The sequence below is a fragment of the Prionailurus bengalensis genome, chromosome B1, assembly GCF_016509475.1.
Source record: "Prionailurus bengalensis isolate Pbe53 chromosome B1, Fcat_Pben_1.1_paternal_pri, whole genome shotgun sequence".
NCBI classification, from domain to species: domain Eukaryota; kingdom Metazoa; phylum Chordata; class Mammalia; order Carnivora; family Felidae; genus Prionailurus; species Prionailurus bengalensis.
Window position 1 is genome coordinate 30,985,804 of NC_057344.1, and position 20,703 is coordinate 31,006,506.

At 42.5% G+C, this 20,703-nt stretch overlaps 1 protein-coding gene across 1 annotated transcript in view; it reads right to left on the bottom strand.

Annotated features, from left to right (window-relative positions):
* Positions 1-738: 738 nt before the first annotated feature.
* Positions 739-20,703, bottom strand: part of FUT10 (fucosyltransferase 10) — an 80,778-nt gene continuing 60,813 nt past the window's right edge. Inside the window, exons 4-5 of the mRNA XM_043561184.1 lie at positions 12,043-12,878; positions 739-1,467 (exon numbers count right to left, since the gene is read on the bottom strand). Of these exons, the coding sequence (XP_043417119.1) occupies positions 1,243-1,467; positions 12,043-12,878 (1,061 nt within the window). The 3' untranslated portion in view covers positions 739-1,242. The remainder of the gene's footprint in view (positions 1,468-12,042; positions 12,879-20,703) is intronic.

Here is a 20,703-nt window from a genome sequence, read left to right on the forward strand (position 1 = left end):
TCTCAGAATGTATTGGTTCAGGCCGCACTTAGAGCACTACATACGGAAGAGCCTATTCACGGCTGGCATGTAAAGGCACTGGCTTGGGATAAAGGGGAGCTGGTACCACGGGAGCCACCCTAAGTTTTGCCCGTGTGCCACACGAGTGTGCCACATGAGTGTCAGGGACTCTTACTGTCCTCTGTGGCTTGGGCCTTTCCACAATAAAGAGCACCAAAGCCATGACACCTTGGGTGGCAATGGGCTATAGTATCCTCTAAAAGCTTCCCCACCATCACACGGGAAGAAAATGTGAGCCAGTGTTTTCTTTCATGGAGCTCTAGTGGATGATCCCGCCAGGAGAGCTGAACCTTCTCTGTGACGGGATCAGAAATGACAAGGGACATTTACAAACCAGTGGGGCTGCCCACTATTGTATCATCCTAAGAAAAAACAAATCACCTTCAACACAACTGGGGTTCCTGGGGGCATTCACTTCCACTCTCACGCTGATGGAAACAAACAGGGTGTACCGCCTGGATCATATGATTATTATTCTGCTCTGCAGAGTGAGAGACAATTGAGAACATCTCACCGTTCAAAATACACGAGGAGAAGGCAGGTCTTCCTAAGACATTCCAGTTAGGGAGACGAGCGGGGAAGGACGCAGGGCAAGGTGGAAAGAAGAAAAGAGAGGTAGTGAGAGTAAGGAGAAGGCAGGCATGCGTATGTTCTTCTGACTTGAGAGTAAACAGCCGATAAAATTCACACAGCTTTTATTACTCACTTACATCCCTGGAAACCAACAGATGGAATCTCTCATTGCCAAGTTCTAATGCATTTCATGTTCATGCTTAGCATCAGGACACCGGGCTTGCCAAATACTAATAAACCGCAGACAGTGAGGTGAGTGTCAAGAATCCACAGCTCCACCCTCCGCCTCGCTTGCGGCGAGGAAAGCACTCACTCCGCATTAGTTGGACGTCCACAAAAGGCAGCAGGTACATCCGTCCAGACGTGGAAACTGAAGGTGACCAGTGTCCATACGACATATTCACTTTTTTAGTATAAAAAATACAGAGGTGACCCCTAAGGGTAATTCATATCCATTAGCTGAGAGGGCTCATTATGAGAACTACAGCAATTAATCCTTATCCTGAAGGACAGTCAACAAAGTAGCGACTGTATTCGAGTGTTAAGGCAACCTAGAAAATAAAGCTCAAGAGAACCCCCTAGTCTATATCGCTGTGATACTGGTAGAAATTAGTCCTTGAACACGAGGGCCCAAAACTCTTGAGCTGAAAAATTTTTATTCCTATCAACCAGCCACCTTAGTGCCTGGGCTTCTTTCTTGGACTGTTCAAAGCTTGGTATCCACATCTCCCTCAAAGAGCTCCAACGTGGAGCCAGAGGTGAGAAAGCAAACACTGTGGGCTCCGGGCAGCTCAGGTGGGTAACTTCTGCCTTCCATCTTTTGGGTGGTAAGCCCTGCATTGGGAGAAAGGAAAAAAGAATTTAAATAGATGATAAGGAAAAATAAGTCCCGTGTTCCTGCCTCACAACAATAGCACCCGACACGTACTTTTCCTTTGAAAGCAAATATCGTCACTCCCCAGTGAAACAAATAGTCTCTTGGCAAATATTTTTATGAAATTTCAGAACACAGAAAAGAAGGGAGAGATTCTGCCACCTCCCTGACTGGAAAAGTCTAATTCTGAGGATCAGGAGTTAGGATGGTTGTAGATTTCTTGACAGGGACACTGGAGGTTAAAAAGCGATGGGGAGACTAACCGTTGAATGTTAACATTAGTGCGTAAACCTTTAGGGAAGAAAAAGAATACTCGCGTAGCCTCAAAATATCTCCCCTGAAATATTTATTCATTATTGTGGTGGTTTTAACTCATGCCTGCAAATGGTGTGATATTCCTCTCTCGAGGAGGTGAAGATCAATCCCCCTCCCTTCGAGCATGACCTGGACTTAGCAACCTGCTTAATGGAAAGGGAAACACAGTAAGCTCACGGAGGAAACCTAGCAGGTATCGCCTTAAACCAACTGATCAAAGTTAACATCACTAGTAATAGGTCAGGTTGATGTCATGCACCCCTCTGACAAGGTGCGATGAGAAGGGCCCTTTCACCGCTGCAATATTATTCCCCCAAATCCATAATCCAGGTTTTAACAGGAGAAAACATCAGACAAACCCATGGAGGGACAGTCTACAAAAATATTGGCCAGTACTCTTTAAAAGCATCAAAGTTATTAAAAATCAGGAAACTGAACGACTGTCACAGTTTGGAGAAGACCAAGGACACACGAGAGCTCATTTCAATCTGGTATCTTGGATTTAATCCTGGAACAAAGGATGTTGGTGGAAAAACGGGTGAAATACGACTAAAGTCTGCAGGTGAGTTAATAGCAGTGTGCCAACGTTAATTTCTTAAGCGCTGACACGTTATCATGTCATGATGTGCAATGTTAACAACAGGAGAGGCCAGGTGAAGGGCGTTCAGGACCTCTGTACCATCTTTGTACTCTTCCGCCAATTTAAAATCGTTTCAAAAGTAAAAGTTGTTTTTTTTTTTTAATTTTTTTTTTCAAAGTTTATTTATTTTTGGGACAGAGAGAGACAGAGCATGAACGGGGGAAGGGCAGAGAGAGAGGGAGACACAGAATCGGAAACAGGCTCCAGGCTCTGAGCCATCAGCCCAGAGCCCGACGCGGGGCTCGAACTCACGGACCGCGAGATCGTGACCTGGCTGAAGTCGGACGCTTAACCGACTGCGCCACCCAGGAGCCCCTCAAAAGTAAAAGTTTTTTTTTAAAAGGCGATGCAAAATGCTTTCCACATTCTAAGGAAAACTGATAGTTTACACTCAGCAAAACTATGGCTTACATGTTGGAGTGAAATGAAGACATTTCAGACATCCTCACGTACCCCTTCTCCAGAAGCTGTCCAAGGGTAGGATCAATCAGAAGCGCAAACTCAGGAAAAGGGAGAAAGCATGCAAGAAATAGAGGTGTCCCCGCAATAGAAAAAGATAAGAAAGGAAAATCCTCAAATGCTGGGCAGGGGAGCTCTCAGGGTCCCTTTTTTTAAACATCAAAATATTAGTGTATCGGCATGTTAGTTAGAAACATTGGGCAAATACCAAAATAATTAGCTAAGTGTGGTGGTAAGAGATTGCTCCTGGGGAGGGAGAAAAGGGGTAAGTTAAAGGCTGCTCTTTTTTTTTTTTAACTAACTTTGCAGAACTATTTAATACTTTGAGCTATGGGCATGTGTATCTTTTTCCAAAAAAAAAAAAAATGTTTAATGTGAAGATAACAGGGTTTATAATGTATTGAGTTTGTAATAATTACAATTCTCATCCAACACAAATTTAGAAAGCAGAGTAGAAAAACCAATTTGGAAATATAAAAATTTGGGTGCCTACCTGTGGTTGAATCAACATATTCCCTTTTTTGTTAAACTTCCCATAGGAAGCACAGGAGAAGATACTAGGGTGTAGCCTGAAAAAAAGATGACCTGGAATGCATATAAAGCTTCCCTTAAGCATCTGAAGGGACTCTAAGTTGAAGAATGCATTAACATGTTTGGAAGAGAGTGAAGGATATACCTCTCTACTCTTGAGGACCACTGACAAATGACCATGCAGTTTGGCTTAAAAGGGTCTGGAACTAGGGCAAGATTTCTTTACCAAGACAACACAGCACAGAGACCCAGAACACAAATCCAAACAGCAAACCATTAGGAAATGCTAAGACTTAAAAGCTGGGAAGTCTGAATAGCAATACATTTTTTCCCCCAGAAAACTAGAGGTGGGCTCAAAATTGGGGTTACTTTAGTGAGGGATCATGGTTGGTCAGAGATTGTATTTGAAGCAAGAGCAGAAAAGAATCAAGAAAGGAGGATGCAAACTTTTGAAAGGTCACCGCTCATATTTATTGACTAACATGTGGAGATGCGAGGCTATATGCCATTGAACTAAAGAGTCAGAAGCAGGTAACTAAGAATGGACTAGAGAAAGCAAAGTCCGGGTTCAAAGGAAAGAACCATATAACTGTCAAAACTAACAAAAGATAAAATGGGCTGCCCTGAAAAATGATGCAATCGCCAGCGCCGGAAATGTTCCAAGATAACCAGCAGACGGCTTGTTCGTGATGCCAGAACCAGTCAGCTGGTAGCCATACTGACCACATACCATTGGATGGCCTTCCCAACCCTGGTGCTGCGTCACTGTTTATATGAGAAAGCCAGTACTGATATCTGTTTGCGTGCCTGCCCACTCAAAAGTCCTTTCAGCAGTGTAGGATAAAGTTCCATCTGAGGGGATATCACAAAGAAAATAATCTTTTGAAATGGACTCTTAACTCTAGTGTTCTTGTAGAAATAGTTCACAGTATGACCTGAAGGAAGTGTGTCTGATGAAATAGTTATGACATTTTGGAAGCGACTAAGTTTCAGCATCCCAAATTGCCTTTCCAGCTGGGGTCCTGGGCAGAAAAACAAGCTGTTTCTAAAGTATGATTAACAAATATTTTGCTTCCAAAGAGAACATGGTTCCTATTCTAACAATAAGGACAAAGTCAGGTAATCTAAATTCACGACTTTCCTTGAGGCCATCAGGGAACCGAAATCACACAGGAACCAGGTAAACCGAATTCCAGAGTGACAAGCCCCTCCAGGGAGAGATGGATACATGATTTGTTTAACCTTTGACAGAACACAGGAGAAAGCGGTGGTCGTCATACCAACAGGTAATAAGAAATCAGTTAACATTTTTTAAAAATGTTTACTTATTTATTTTGAGAGAGAGAGAGACAGGGAGAGAGAGAGAGAGGCAGAGAGAGAGGAGAGAGTGAATCCCAAGCAGGCTCTGTGCTGACAGGGATGCAGGGCTCGATCTCACCATCCGCGAGATCATGACCTGAGCCAAAATCAAGAGTTGGACACTTAACCGACTGAGCCACCCAAGTGCCCCGAGTTACATTTTTAAACAAATTCTTAAAGGTGAAGTATGGATTTTCATGCCAGTTTGGAATACCTAGGAGTCCCAGACACAAAGGAAGAGTTCATATCCACTCAAAAGCTCTTTTCCATGGACCTCCATCAGATGCTCAGGAAGGAGACTGGTAGCAGGGCAAAAGACTGAAAATATTTTAAGCTGAATTAACATTAACATAATAACCTAAATTTGTAGGAGGTAGCTCAGGCGGTGATTAGAGGAATTTTATAGCAGTAAACACGTATATTATGCAAGCATAAAGGTTTAAAATCAATGACCCAAGTTTCTACCTTAAATTTGAAAATGAGCAAATTAAGTCCAATTTAAGAAAAATTGACTTAACTGAAGACCATGGGGGAAGGGAAGAGGAAAAAAAGAGTTACAAACAGAGAGGGAGGCAAACCATAAGAGACTCTTAAATACAGAGAACAAATTGAGGGTTGATGGTGGGAGAGGGTGAATTGAGGAGAGCACTTGTTGGGATGAGCCCTGGGTGTTGTATGTAAGCGATGAACCACAGGAATCTACCCTCAAAACCAAAAGCACACTGTATACAGTGTATGTTAGCCAACATGGCAATAAATTATATTAAATAAATAAATAAAATTTAAAAAGAAAAATTAAGATAAGGAACAGAAATAATTAAGATATAAAACAAAAGAAAAAATAATGAAATCAAAAGCTAATTATTTGAATAGCTCAATGAAATGGATAAATCTCTGTGTAGATTAATCATGAAAAAAAGACACAAATTAATATCAGACATGACAGAGGTGACATACAGATAGTACAGATATTGAAAGAATAAAGGAATGCTGACAATGGTATGCTAGTCAATTTGACAACTTGGAGAATATGAAAAAAAAAAATCCCTTAGAAGACACAATCTACCAAAGCTCACTCAAAAGGAGATAAATAACAAGAACAGCTTTATATCTATTAAAACAATTCAATTTATACTTAACAACCTTCCTACAAGGAAAAAACTTTGATGGCCTACTGGTAAATTCAACAAACAGTTAAGGAAAAAATAATACTAAATATCCACAAACTCAGGAAACACGAGCAGAGGGAACATGAGAGCAGCATTACCACATATGAAAACTAGCCAAGGCACTGGGAGAAAAACATGGACCAGTCTACCTCATGAACATAGATGCAAAAATTCCTAACAAAAATTTTAACAATTCAAATCCAACAGTAAATAAGAAGGATAATATAACCAAGTGAAGTTTATCTCAGGAAAGCAAGGTCATTTAGCCTTGAAAATCATCACTGTAATTCATCATTAAATAAAGAAGGAAAACCATGATTGTCTCAATGGAGACAGAAAATCATTTGACAAATTCTATATCCACTCATGATAAAAAATTCTCATGAAAGTAAGAACAGAAGGAAACTTTCTCAATTTGATAAAGGGCATCAACCAAAATCCTACAGCTAATATCATAAACAATGATGAAAAACAATGATGAGACAATGATGAAGAACAAGTCTCTCTATGATGGGGAACTATGGTCCCAACAGTACTCTTCAAAGTTATAATGAAGGTCTTAGTACAGTAAAGGAGAAAAGGGGAAGAAATAAAAGGCAGATAGATTGGAGATGGGGATAAAATCATCTTCTTTTACAAATGACATGATCATTTATGTAGAAAAATCCTAAGAAATCTTTAAAAAAGATACCAGAACTAATCAATGTAATGAACACGGTTGCAGTCTATGAAGTCAACGTACAAAATCAATTTTTTTTCTATATACCAGCAACAAATGATCAGAATATATAGTTTAAAAATATATATCATTTATTATGGTATCAAAAAATGTGAACTACTTAGTGATAAATTTGAGTAAAGAGTTATAAAAAAACCTGTACACAAGAAATTACAAAATAATGTCTAGAGAAATTAAAGAAGACTTAAATGGATAGATATATCATTCTTATGGGTTAAATGTCTCAATATTGTTGTCAATTCTCCCAAAATTGATACTTACATTCAACACAATCACAATGAAAATGCTATCAGGCATTCTCATATAAATTGGCAAACTGACTCTAAAATTTATATATTAAAGCAAAAGACCTAAAATGGTGAAAATAATTTTGAAAAAGAATAAGGTTGGAAGATTGACACTATCTCATTTTAACACTTATTATGAAGCTACAGTACTTAAATACAGACATATTGATCAGTCCAGAAATTAACCTATATATATATATATATATATATATATATATATATATGGCCAATTGAGTTTAGAAAAAAAAACAACAAGGTAATTCAATCATGAAAAAATAATCTTTCCAGTAATGGTGCCGATCCTATTGGACATCCAAATATACAAACCTCAACTCTTACACCACACTGCATTACAAAAATTAACTCTAAGTGGAAAACAGACCCAAGTGTAAAAGCTAAAACCACAGCATTTCTAGAATAAAACAGAAGCACATCTTAGTGACCTTGGGTTACACAAATATTTTTATATAGGACACAAAACACACAAATATAAAAGAAAAAAATGATGTGCTGGACTTCATCAAAATTAAAACCTTTTACACCTTAAAAGACAGTTATGAAAATGGAAAAACAACCCAAAGACTGGAAGAAAACATCTGTTATTTGTTCAAAATATATGAAGAACTGTCACCACTCAAGAATAACAAGAATAACTCAATCTTTTTCAAATGAGCGAAGATTTGAAGAGACGTATCGCCGAAGATATTGATGGCAAATAAGCCATTTAAAAGACACTCAAAATCATTAGTTGCTGAGAAATGTAAATTAAATCACAGTGAGATACCACTACGCACCCAGCAAAATGGCAAAAACTACGACTGACCACACCGACTGTTAATGAATGCAACTCCCACGCAATGCTGGTGGGGATGTACGACAGAGGAACTTTGGAAAACAATCTGGTAATTTCTCAAAATGTTCAACAGACATCTACCATATGACCTAGCCATCCCTCGCCTAGGTATTTATAGAAGACAAATGAAAACATACGTCCACGCAAAGACTTGTACGTGAATGTTCCAGGCAGCTTTATTTTGTAATAGCCAGAAACTGAAAACAACTCAAGTGTCCATCAACAGCTGAATGGATAAGGCCATTTTGGCATGTGCGAACTTCAACAATGAAGAGAAAGGAACTGTTGATACGCAGTGTTGTGGATGAATGTCAACATTATCATGTGGATAGAAAGAAGCCAGACACAAAAGAGAATCATTACAGGATTCCATTTACATAAAATTCTAGAAAAGTGCCTTAGCTTCTTTGTCAGACGTGGCAAAAAGCAGATGTGTGGCTGCCTGAGAAAGAGGGTGGAGAGAGGATAGATTAAAGAGGGACATGAGGAAACTCATGTCCTGGGGAGGAAAGAAATGTTTGTCATCTTGATTGGGGTGATGGTTTCACAGGTATAGGTCATAACTAATCAAACCACGCATTTTAAATATATGCAGTTTATGGTATATCAATTATACCTCAAAGCTAATTTTTTAAAAGCTTATATGCTGTCTCCCCTATTATGGCCTTTTTGAGGACAGGATGGTGTATCGGTAAATGTTCTTTTACAGACTAAAGTCAATTCAATACCGAAAGACTTCCCCCTACATGGGGTAAATAAAGCAAACACCATAGAGAACAAGCCTACTCAGATTCAACAGGTGTGGTGGACAGACTCCAGATGGCCCCCGTGATTTCTGCCTCCTGGTATTCATGCCCTTGTATTCCTTTCCTCTTGAGCGTGCAAGGTATCTTCACTTGTTTCTAACCAATAAAATACGGCAAAGGTGAGAGAATGTATGTGATTGTGCGTACATGATCATATATGCTGGCTGCAGCACTGATCTTGCTGAACTCTCTCACTCCCTTGCTGGCTTTGAGGAAGTAAGCAGCCATGCTGGGGAAGCCCGCATGGACGAGGAATGTAGTGGCCTCTCAGAGCCGAGGGCAGCCTCTGGCCTCCAGCCAACGAGCAACTTGAAGCCCTCAGTCCTATAGCCTCTAGGAACTGAATCTGCCAACAAGCATGTGAGTTTAGAAGCAGACTTGTCCCCAGTTGAGCCTCCGGATGAACACCCGGCCCTGACTGATACTTTGATTGCAGGCTTCCGGGGGACCCGCTTAAGCCATGAGCTAACCCACAAGAAACCGTGAGATGATAAATATGTGTGGTTTTTAAGCCACTAAGTCTGTGACATTATTATTCACACAGCAATAGATAACTCACTAGGTCTGTGTAGAGGGAGAGCAGGGGAGAAGCAGAGTAGAGAAAGGGGAGATACATTTGATATTCTTACGGTAGTTTCTACATCCAAATACAATGATTAAATTATTGCCAGCCACAAGATGAAAAATAATCAGTCAGAGGAAATCAAATTATTTCTTTTAGCTTTTCTTTGGCTGAAAGAGAAAAAGTGAAGAAACATATATAAGCAGCTTACTTTAAGGCATGGCATATGGAAGCTGTAACAAATCTTGTAAAACAAATGAATAAATGCCAGTGTAAAGAACTGGTCTTAATACCCTTTTAATTTACTTTCACGGTACATTTTGTTCTGCTTTTCAATAATGAGCACATTAGCATTTGAGAGCTGTAGCGCATCCATTGAAATGCAAGCAAAGCCTTTAATCATCCTCACTGACCACTTCTCGGGGAGGAATAAGAACACGCCAAAGGACAGCCTACTCCATCTACTTTTCTTCAAAGACTCCAAAGAGAAGGACATATAATTACATCACCTTCAGGCACTCGGAAATACCACAGTTAGCTGTTTTTTTGGAAATGCAGGAATATACACACTCTCCTATAACTTTTACAAAGCTATCCACCAACGTCGTCATGCGCTCTCTTCCAGTCCCCAGCAATCATTCCAAAAGGGTGTCTGTGAGGTACGGACACAGTTAGGGCTTGTGGGGTTCTTTGCTTTTCTGTGACTGTCATGTCCAAGCCTGGCAAGGATCTTGATCGGCAGCCCCGGGCAAATCACCACCCTCAGAAGTTCTGTTTTCTGCTTTAACAGACTTTCAGAATAAATAATTAGGATGGCATGGGTAATTAATGTGGTCTCTACTTTTTCACGTTTTCTGCAGTGTGCAGATTTTGGGTTTTGCTGTAACATGGCCCTGTAACTTAGGTCAAAGAGGAAGTCGTTGCCAGTCAGGATGCATTCTCTGAGAAGGATGATGTAATAGTGTTCGTGCAGCAACCAAGTCACTTGGCTTAACAGAAATGATTTTATGAGTAAATCTTTGTTATATAAAACCAGATAAAACAATTTAAATTTTTATACTAGTTAAAATGAGGAAAATAATCTTTCAAATATTTTAAAATTTGTCTAAAAATACACACATTTCGCATATGAGAGCCTTATCTATACAATACACAAAAATAATTCAACAAACTGTTCAGGTTTATGTCTGACCTGAAATTAATACGCTGTCCAAAATAAACATTTCAGTATTTAACAAAAATTGTTTGCCTCCAGAGAACTTAGATGAAACATTACGTGTATATGGGAGTAGGACAAGGGACTGATGAGTGATGGCCAAGTAGTATAGTATAAGTGGGCCATCTCATTTCTTCTTTAATTTCTTTTTTTTTTCAATTTTTTTAAACATTTATTTATTTGAGAGAGAGACAGACAGACAGAGTGTGAGCAGGGGAGGAGCAGAGAGAGAGAGAGAGGGAGACACAGAATCCGAAGCAGGCTCCAGGCTCTGAGCTGTCAGCACAGAGCCCGACGCGGGGCTTGAAACCATGAATCGCAAGGTCATGACCTGAGCCAAAGTTGGCTGACTTTTAGGGGCTGACTGAGCCACCTGGGCACCACTCTCTTTTAATTTCAAAGGTAAATTAAACTAATCTTTCTCTTTCTTTCAATAAACTACCTTCTAACAAATTTAGTTATATATAAAGTGAGACCATTCCCAGTATAAATAAGTAAAGCAAGCAAATGTTAAGAGCATCAAGAAATCTGAAGACATTACTAAGAAATTTCTTTATAATAGTTTAAAAACTTTTTTTTTAATGTTTATTTATTCTTGAGACAGACAGAGCATGAACGGGGGAGGGTCAGGGAGAGGGAGACACAGAATCCGAAACAGGCTCCAGGCTCTGAGCTGTCAGCACAGAGCCTGACGCGGGGCTCGAACTCACGGACCGCGAGATCATGACCTGAGCCGAAGTCGGCCGCTCAACCGACTGAGCCACCCAGGCGTCCCTATAATAGTTTAAGAAAAGAAATATTTTAAGGGTTATCCATCATCATTTGAATACTTTCTCTATATTAATAAGCATGTGCCGGAAAGAGAAAGAGCAAGAATGAGAAAGAGAGAGAGACAGAGAGAGAGGTGTTAGATTGCACATGCAAAATGAAAATAAATTTCCAAGCAGTAGCCTGTGAGGCAAACGTGTAAGGAGTCTGACAGAAACCAGAGCACTGATGGAAAAGTTAAAGACCTGACAATGTGGACGAGATTTAGAACTTTCCCATTTTTTATTATTTTCTTCCCTCTCCTGCAGCCTGCTTCTATCACTGCCCGGCACCTGCAGCATGGTGTCTGTCCTTCAGAAGAAACAATAAAGGGGAGTTTAAGGCCTTCGGGAAGAAGGACAGGACTAGTAAACTTCATGAGGAATGAAGTCCTGAAAGGAGAGGAATGAAATATTCACCTTCCTGCAGAGCCTGGTCTCTCTAATGGGAATGAAGAGGAGTACGAAGGGGCCGCTACAGAAGGATACAAAACGGCGGAGCACCTGGGTGGCTCAGTCTGTTAAGCATCTGACTCTTGGGTTTGGCTCAGGTCACCATCTAGTGGTTTGTTGAGTTTGAGTGCCGTGTCGGGCTCTGTGCTGACAGTACAGAGCCTACTTGGGATTCTCTTCTCTTTCCCTCTCTCTCTGCCCCTCCTTCTCTCTCTCTCAAAATAAATAAACTTTAAAACATAATAATAATAATAACTTTTTTTAAAAAAAGGATGCAAAATGTCAGAAGCCATCAAGATGGCTCTCCTAGAGCCTCTTCGCCAAACCTTGATTCTCTCACCTTCTCCTGAAGCCGGATATTATCCCACACCTTGCTGCACACCATGCACTCAAATGCATCGATGTAGTTGTCCTGGTGGACGTCTTGTACTCCCCACTTCCGTTCCTTGAGCGCTGTGAGAAGTCGCTGATTTGAGACCTCACCCTTCAGCTTCCATTCTATGTAGGCCTCGTACAGTCTGTCGTCGTGATCCAGTTGTCTGATGTAACTTGCCAGTTCTCTAGGGTGAGCAAATTCAGACACGAGAATAGCACTTCTATTACTTGGGAGCCAGTCAGCAATGCTGGGGGACCCATAATACACAGGGACCACCCCCAGTTTCAGAGGTCTCCAGAACTTCTCAGTGATGTAGTCGTCACACACTGCATTCTCGAAGGCAAGGATAAACTTATACTGTGCAATGATCCTATAAAAGCCATCAGCATCCATGGAAGCTGGATTTTTTAGCTGCGGAGGGAGATCCTTGTTTCGTAAACACTCACCGTAGGAATCCACCTCAACGTGAGTCATCAGTTCTCGAACATAGCTGTCCCTGTCTGATGGTGGGTCACAGTCTGACTGGACATACACCAGTGGAGCAAGTCTTCTTCGAAGGATGTTCTTGGACCGCAAAGGGACCAGGTATCTGAGTGACTTCAGGACTTCTACGCCCTCCAAGTACTGGGTGGTCAGTGGCAAGTGGGAATGTCGGCTGAACGTGGCAGTGTAGTTGAACAAGGTGATGACTGGCTTGTGAAAGAGCTTGTAATTATTTTTCGGAGACTCTTCGTGAAAAAGGGCCCAGTCGTGATGGGCCTTCCGAGGCAGAGGTAAGCTATCTATGTTAAAGTCAGTGCCTGGAAGAAGAAAAGAAAACGTTAGTATGTGCGCAAGAATTTTAGTGCTCGTCTGGAGTCCACCTGGTGAGATTAGAATACAGAGGAGTTTGAGGCTATAACGAAGGACGCTACAGCGCTTGCAAAGTGCCTCGCAGTCCGTCATGACGCCGCCACCCTAGAGATTGTTCAGGGAGAGGATCACCAAGCAGAGGGACCCTCTTCCTGATTTTATAAAAAGAGAAATGGGACTAGTGTCTAACCTGGTTCCGAAATGAGAATTTATTCTGCTGCCTCCGCCAATTGGCTCTTCTCCCCAGGTGTTGTCTCAGAGAGGACGGGAGAAAGAAAGAGATAGGCAGTTCTTAAAAAAGAAAAGAGCAAGAGAAAGGAAGCCAAAAAGGGGTAAGCAACCAGCTTGGCATTGATGGACTGAAAAAAAGTGAAATCATGCAAAAGTAGCCAGAATGAATATATGGTATAGATTTTTTTTTGATCCAAAATGATCGATTTCAACAAAGTGCAGTGAATCAATCTTAGTCAAAATGGTAGAAAAGAGGCTTTTAAAGACAAAACAGCCAATAATAGCACCATGCTACAGACCGCTGCAGGACGGACGTTAATTAACAAGCACATCAAGAAATAAAGAAGGCATAACAGGATTATAATTATGAGTGATTCTAACTTCCACAGGATTAATTGGGAAACCTTTGAAACACGATTCTGTGCAGACAGAAGTGATGGATGTGGTAAGCAGTTGTTTCCTGACATTGTGGATGGAGACTCAATCAGGAAGAAGTTATTTCTATAACCGAGAAAGGATTAAGACAATACCACAATATGTAACAGAATTTCTAAAGTGTTCCTGACACTGATGATTTTGTGGCCCCTGATTTGAGTTTTTAAATGTAAGGAAATGGCAAAAAAAAAAAAAAAAAAAAATCTATCTGCAGGGAAAAAAAAAAAGCCCAAATAAATGCTTCCAGAGGAACAAAACATATTCTCTAGTAGAATTCATAAAAATTAATTGTTTAATGCTGGTACACACTCTCTCAAATAAATATATACTCTTTGGTGCCAACACTACAGCAAGGAGAAGTCATTTAATCACAAAAGGCTTGTAAACAATTAAAGATCAAGTAAGATTGGGGCACCTGGGTGGCTCAGTCGGTTAAGCGTCTGACTTCGGCTCAGGTCACGATCTCATAGTCTGTGAGTTCGAGCCCCGCGTCGGGCTCTGTGCTGACAGCTCAGAACCTGGAGCCTGTTTCGGATTCTGTGTCTCCCTCTCTCTCTCTCTCTCTCTCTCTGTCCCTCCCCTCCCCTGTCACACTCTGTCTCTCTGTCTCTCAAAATTAATAAATAAACATTAAAAAACAAAAAAGAATGCTCACCTACATACACACCAGGAACTTAATGACACGTAGAGTTAGGTGGTCAGCAAAAGTTAACAGACAAACTTGAAGATGTGAAAGAGTAGAGAATTTGAGAAGAAAGGCCATTCACACATGAAGTGGTTGCTGGTCAACTGATCACCAACAGGACCAGGAACCCAGGAACTTGAGTTAGAGCATTAAGTTTCCGCTGAAGGCATAACAGGAATCAAGGCTGTTTGGGAGAGGAGAATTGGAGTCCAATCCACAGGAGTCAGAGACAGTGATCAAGATACAAGATTAAGATTGGTGGTGTATGATTAGAACAGAAGTGGGTCCACACTTAACTCAGGAGGGGGGCAGGCACAGGTGTCTTGAGTGAGTGGCTGGTGCCAGTAGTGGCTGGAGGCTGCTGCTATATGGCATGCAGGTGACTCTTTATTTGCCTCGCCCTGGCTGTGCCACGGCAAAGATCCAAAGGACAGGACAGCAGCAGGACACAACGCCTGCCTCCTGTGCTCCAGAGAATGGAGATGGCCTGAGCATCATCTCTGCTCGTCCACATCAGTTAAGGGTAAACAGGCACCAAAAACAGCTCTGTCTAGATCTTTCTGTGGCCAGTTTCTAGGTCCACTCAGATTGTATTCGTAACATGAATGGGACTTGAGACTGGTAGCAATTATGAACCCTTCATTCACTGTAACTGGGAGGGCTTGACATTCATTCACTGTAACGAGGGCTTGCCGGCTCGGTAGCCAAGTTCTACTGGAACCCTGATAAAGGAAGGAAGGGGAGAAGAGCACGGGGTTCTGTGCATATGCAATCTTTAGTAGTAAAACAAGCCTGCGGAATCTAAGCAAGATACATCCATGTATGTTCATGCTCTAAAAAAGAACACGGCTTTTGAAAAACGAGAGTGTGAGGTTCTAGGACATCCATCTGAATTGTTTAGTTTGTAGGAGTGACGCCATCTTTAAAAGTGCAGGAATACCTTTTTAACAGAGAGGAAAGTTAAAGGGACCGAACTTTCCAGAAACATTTCCCATTATTTTTTACCTTAAAAAGTATTTCCTAGCTACTTCCCTAAAACACATACACAACAGACACACACAAAATCATATTAAAGTAGGCTTTTAATCAGATTCTTCCACACTAAAATTCTCTGGGGAAGATTTTTAAAAAGATGGCATTTTGCCCAGTGAGCTCGTTCCCTAAACCTACAGCTTCAGATGGTCAACACTCAAAAAGACTGAAATAAGAACCATAAAAGCCCTAAACTATAGCTGATCCTGGAACAACACAGACCTGAACTTTGTGGGTCCACTTACCTGTGGATTTGTTTTCAACTAACACAGTATAATAGTGTGAATGTATTTTCTTTTATGTTTTTCTTAATAACCATTTTCTTTTTTTCTGGCTAACTTTATTGTAAAAATACAGTATATGATACGTATAATATACAAAATATGTGTTAACTGACTGTTCATATTATCTGTCAGGCTTCCAGCGAACGGCAGGCTATTAGTAGTAGTTAAGTTTTGAGGGTTCCAAAGTTAGACGCAGATTTTTCGACTGTGTGGGGTGTGGTGCCCCTAACACCTGCATTGTTCAAGGGTCCACCGTATTTCACTGAGGATATCATGGTCTAGAATATGAATGATAGGGCGCCTGGGTGGCTCAGTCGGTTGAGCGTCCAACTTCGGCTCAGGTCATGATCTCACGGTTTGTGAGTTCAAGCCCTGCGTCGGGCTCTGTGCTGACAGCTCAGAGCCTGGAGCCTGCTTCTGGTTCTGTGTCTCCCTCTCCTCTGCCCCTCCCCCACTCATGCTCAGTCTCTGTCTCAGAAATAAACACAAAAATATTTATAGAATATGAATGATGATACTGAACAATTTCTATAGGTGGCTCAGGAAACAACTGAGTTCCTTACTTCTCTCCAACTCTAGGGCAATACCCACTATAACAAGAGTTGGAACATTCCTTATTTTTTTAAGTTTATTTATTTATTTCGAGAGAGAGAGAGAGACAGAGTGTGTGAACAGGAGAGGGGGAGAGAGAGAGAGAGAGAGAGAGAGAGAGAGAGAGAGAGAATCCCAAGCAGGATCCACACTGTCAACACAGAGCCCTACTCAGGGCTTAAACCCACGAACTGTGAGATAGTGACCTGAACAGAAATCAAGAGTCAGATGCTTAACCAACTGAGCCACCCAGGCGCCCCAAGAGTTGGAACGTTTAAAGAAATCAAAGTCAATTCAACTATGGCAAATCCATAAAAACGTGACTAACTTGCCTGCCATTAGCTCACTAGTTTTACACAGTCCTCTTCACTGGCTCTCCCATTTAACAACTTTGGCTTCAAACTTTCACTTCTCTGGGTTATTTTGCATTTACGGCATACTGAAAAATTTATTCGCTCCCTTAAATAACAGCTGACAAATAGATCTTAAGCACTAAAGTGCACTGTAAAGGGAATTGCGACTTGGAATACAAATGGAATCAAATTAATGCTGGCAAATGGTGCCAGATTGCTAACTGCGGAGGCTGAATTTGGAGTGGCAGACAAGCAGAAGACCGACTATACTTTATGATATGTTTATGTGCTCCTTTCCTTCTGCAAGCACACAAACTCTTTTTTTGTTATTCCTACCCAGACTGGAGAAAACAGAAGGCAACACGTATTATTAGCCGCACTCTACTAACGAAGTTTGAATCATTTATCTGGAGCTGAAACCTCTAGTGGGGAGCAGAATTTTCCGACTGGCTAATGCTAAAGGACCGGAAAGATCAGTGGCCCCACTACAACGCTTGATTCTTTTGAACGATTTGCTCGTGGTGCTCCCAGGTACCCTCACCAAAACATTACCCGGCTTAAACCTAGCCTGCTCGGGGAGAACAGATACCTTATTTAGGAAAAGAAAAGTGCCCCCTCAAAATGTCCTTCAGAAGTAATCCCTGATTTTATTTTCTTTTAAAGTTTTTTTACGTTTATTCATTTTTGAGAGACAGAGTGTGTGGAGGGGAGGGGCAGAGAGAGAGGGAGGGAGACACAGAATTCGAAGCAGGCTCCAGGCTCCGAGCTGTCAGCACAGAACCTGAAGCAGGGCTCGAATTCACCAACCGTGAGATCATGACCTGAGCCAAAGTCGGACATTTAACCGACTGAGCCACCCAGGCACCCTAGTAATCCCTGCTTTTAAAGACAACTCTAACATAAAACTGTGTGCCCCACAAAGAATACCTCGATATAGGAAAGCTCTTGGGGAAAAACAATTTAGGCCACATATTACCACCCAGAATTTGCGTAGTTTGTTGCTATTTTTAAAGCCGTTTCACGTGAACTTTCTTGACTTACCCACACAACCCCATCAGGTCATGTATTTTCTCTAAGGTTCTGAGGGCTAACTCCAAATGTGAAAGCGGGGCACCTGGGTGGCTCAGTTGGTTGAGCATCTAACTTGGGCTCAGGTCACGATCTCATGGCTCATGGGTTCCAGCCCCACGTCAGGCTCTGTGCTGACAGCTCAGAGCCTGGAGCCTGCTTCGGATTCTGTGTCTTCCTCTCTCTCTGTGCTACCCCCACCCTCCGCCGGTGTTCATGCTCTGTCTCTCTCTCAAAAATAAATAAACAGTAAAAAAAAAAAAATTTTAATGTGAAAGAATGGTGCTGGTACCTGGGAAAGACCCCGATCACCCCAGGCTAAATTCTAACTAAAGGCAGGAGGGGTGCCATACATGCACCTCTGCAGATGGCCTGGTTCCAGCCCAGTCGGGGTGTGTGGGCAGGCCACTGGACTCCAAGCACTCCCGCACTAGCTTCTAGACCCATCTTCTCCCCCTCTTCATGAGTCCTACCTGCCCCTTATCGATTCTATGTCGTGTACCCCTCTCTCAATTGCACGTGTTCAATCAGGCATCTGTCCATCTGCCCCTGGGCCTGGAAACTTCTCACACCCCCTAACTGGGCCTGTGCTCTAGGCCAGTCAGCAACTTTGCAGCCCCTTCCTGGCGGTGCAGAGCCTGAGGCAAGAGTAAAAACGGGGTCTGGAGTACCATATGCCTAAACATTCAGCACCTGTAAATCATTCTGAGTGTTGGATCTTTTATCCTTCCACCTTAACATATATATATTCCTGGATTTTCTTTTAAGATTTAAAAAGAAATTGTAATGTTTATTTTTGAGGAAGAGACAGAAAGAGAGTTGAGTGGAGGAGGGGCAGAGAGAGGGAGACACAGAATCCGAAGCAGGCTCCAGACTCAGAGCTGTCAGCACAGAGCCCGATGTGGGGCACGAACCCATGAGCCATCAGATCGTGACCTGAGCCAAAGTCGGACGCTCAACCGACTGAGCCATCCAGGCGCCCCCATTCATGGATATATGTATTTTTTAATGCGCAAAGTCACAATTCACACCAAATGTGGAGAACATGTATTCAAAATCGACACCGTTTTCTACCACAGGCCGTGATTCTCACTGGGGCCTGGCACAGGGTGAAAAGAGAAGGGAAAGGTTCTCCCTGGCTCACAGACAGCCTCACCTAACCCCTCAGGCCTTCCCTTCCACTCAGTCAGCACCACCCCAGGCGAGACGCCATTTTCCCTGCCTCTTTGGTGGGAGGTGGGGGGCTCCCTCGTGGCCTGTCCTGGGTCTTGTCCCTCCCCACCCCCACTGTCCAGGTGCCTCCAGAAGTTCCTGAGTTGCTCAGCTGAGAGTCCCCATCAGACAATCTCTGCCCCATCCCTTCAGGCATCAGCCTTTTAGACTCTTGCAAAAGAATCGGTGGCTGGGCAGTCAGGTTCAAACTGAGACCTCTCAGATTCCTCAGGGTTCCAAGCCGGAACGCCAGGGTGCCTGGCCCCTTTTCCTTCTGCCCCTGGCTCTGAGCCACACCATGAGGGGCCCTGTGACACAGACATGGACACCTGAACCTGTAAGTCCAAGCTCTGTCCTGACAAAAACTCCCTCTCTGACCAAATTTAATCAGGCTCTTCTGAGCCCTCTTCTCACTATGTCACAACCTTGGCCGGCTGCCCTGCCCTCGGCCTCCAGAGCCCAGATTCGGCAAAGAATCCTGCCGTGTTGGTTTGGTGATAATCCCCTCCTCACCCTTGATATTTAACCAAGTCCCTCATCCCCCACAACTGATGTCTAAGTCCTTGACCTGCCTCCAACATGAATCCTGAAGCCAGTTTAGCAAACATCTTCCTGCCCCTGCTGTCCTCTTAGTAACCTTCCACACCCTGACTGCCTCACCCTGCTTGTTGGCTAGACATCCCCAACAGTCTTTGTTGTATTCAGAGTTGAACTCAGTTCTTTTTTTTTTTTTAATGTTTTTTAATTTTTTTGAGACAGAGAGAGACAGAGCATGAGCAGAGCAGGGGCAGAGACAGAGGGAGACACAGAATCTGAAGCAGGCTCCAGGCCCTGAGCTGATAACACAGAGTCCAACGCAGGGTGCAAACTCATGAACCATGAGATCATGACCTGAGTCACAGTCGGACATTCAATGGACTGAGCCACCCAGACGCCCCAGAATTGAGCTCAGTTCTATACTGAAGTCTCTCTCCTCTACTAGAGCAGTTCGGATAAAATCTAGCTTAACAAGTATCCAGTGTAAAATTTTCTTTTACATTCCACACCTTTGTAGTCACCCCTTCACCAACCTTGAAGCCCAGGGATGCATACCTGCAACAGAGAGGGCTTTGGAAGTGAGCTCCACGTTGGCCATTGGGGCAGGGAATTCTGGGATCCTGGTATTTGGAGTGTGACGTCTAAGGGGGAGGCACGGGCTCTATGGCCACAGGTGGGCATGTGACCTTAGCCCATGGACTCCTCACCCTGTATGAAGGAGCACAGCTGGAGAAACCTAGAGTTGACCCCTCTGGGCCGAGTCCAAAAGCTCCATTGTCCAGATTTAAGTTGTCAATCATCGTCCCCCAGCACAGTTGCTTCCAGGTTAGAATTCATGCTCTGGTATAACAGGGGCCTGATGTACGGTGTGTGATTACTTAAACCAAGGACACAAATTCAGATTTTAAACCTCTGGACAATGACATCTAATATGGTTGGGCAGGAGGAGGAACGGGGGGATGACTATTTCCTTCTACCACATTCTCCCATAATGAATCCTCTTCAATGATTTAGTCTAAAATATGCCAACATGTCTGTTTCCCAACCCTACTCAGGTTTTAACTAAACCTATTTACTGATAGATCCTACGTTTATACTCTATCCAGACTGCTCCCCTGAGCTCCAACCAGATTATCTAATAGCATGCTAGAAATATCTACTTGGATAGCCCAGAGAAAATCACCAATGACCATGCCCTGACTAAACTAGCCATCTTCCCCTAAAGCCCAGTCCCTTTTCGTGTCTTGTCTCCATTACATCACCACCAAGGTTGGTTTGAGCCTCTTAGAGTAAGCTAGGTGCTCTACCTTTGAGTATAACCCTTCCTTTGCCTTTTCCCTTTTAT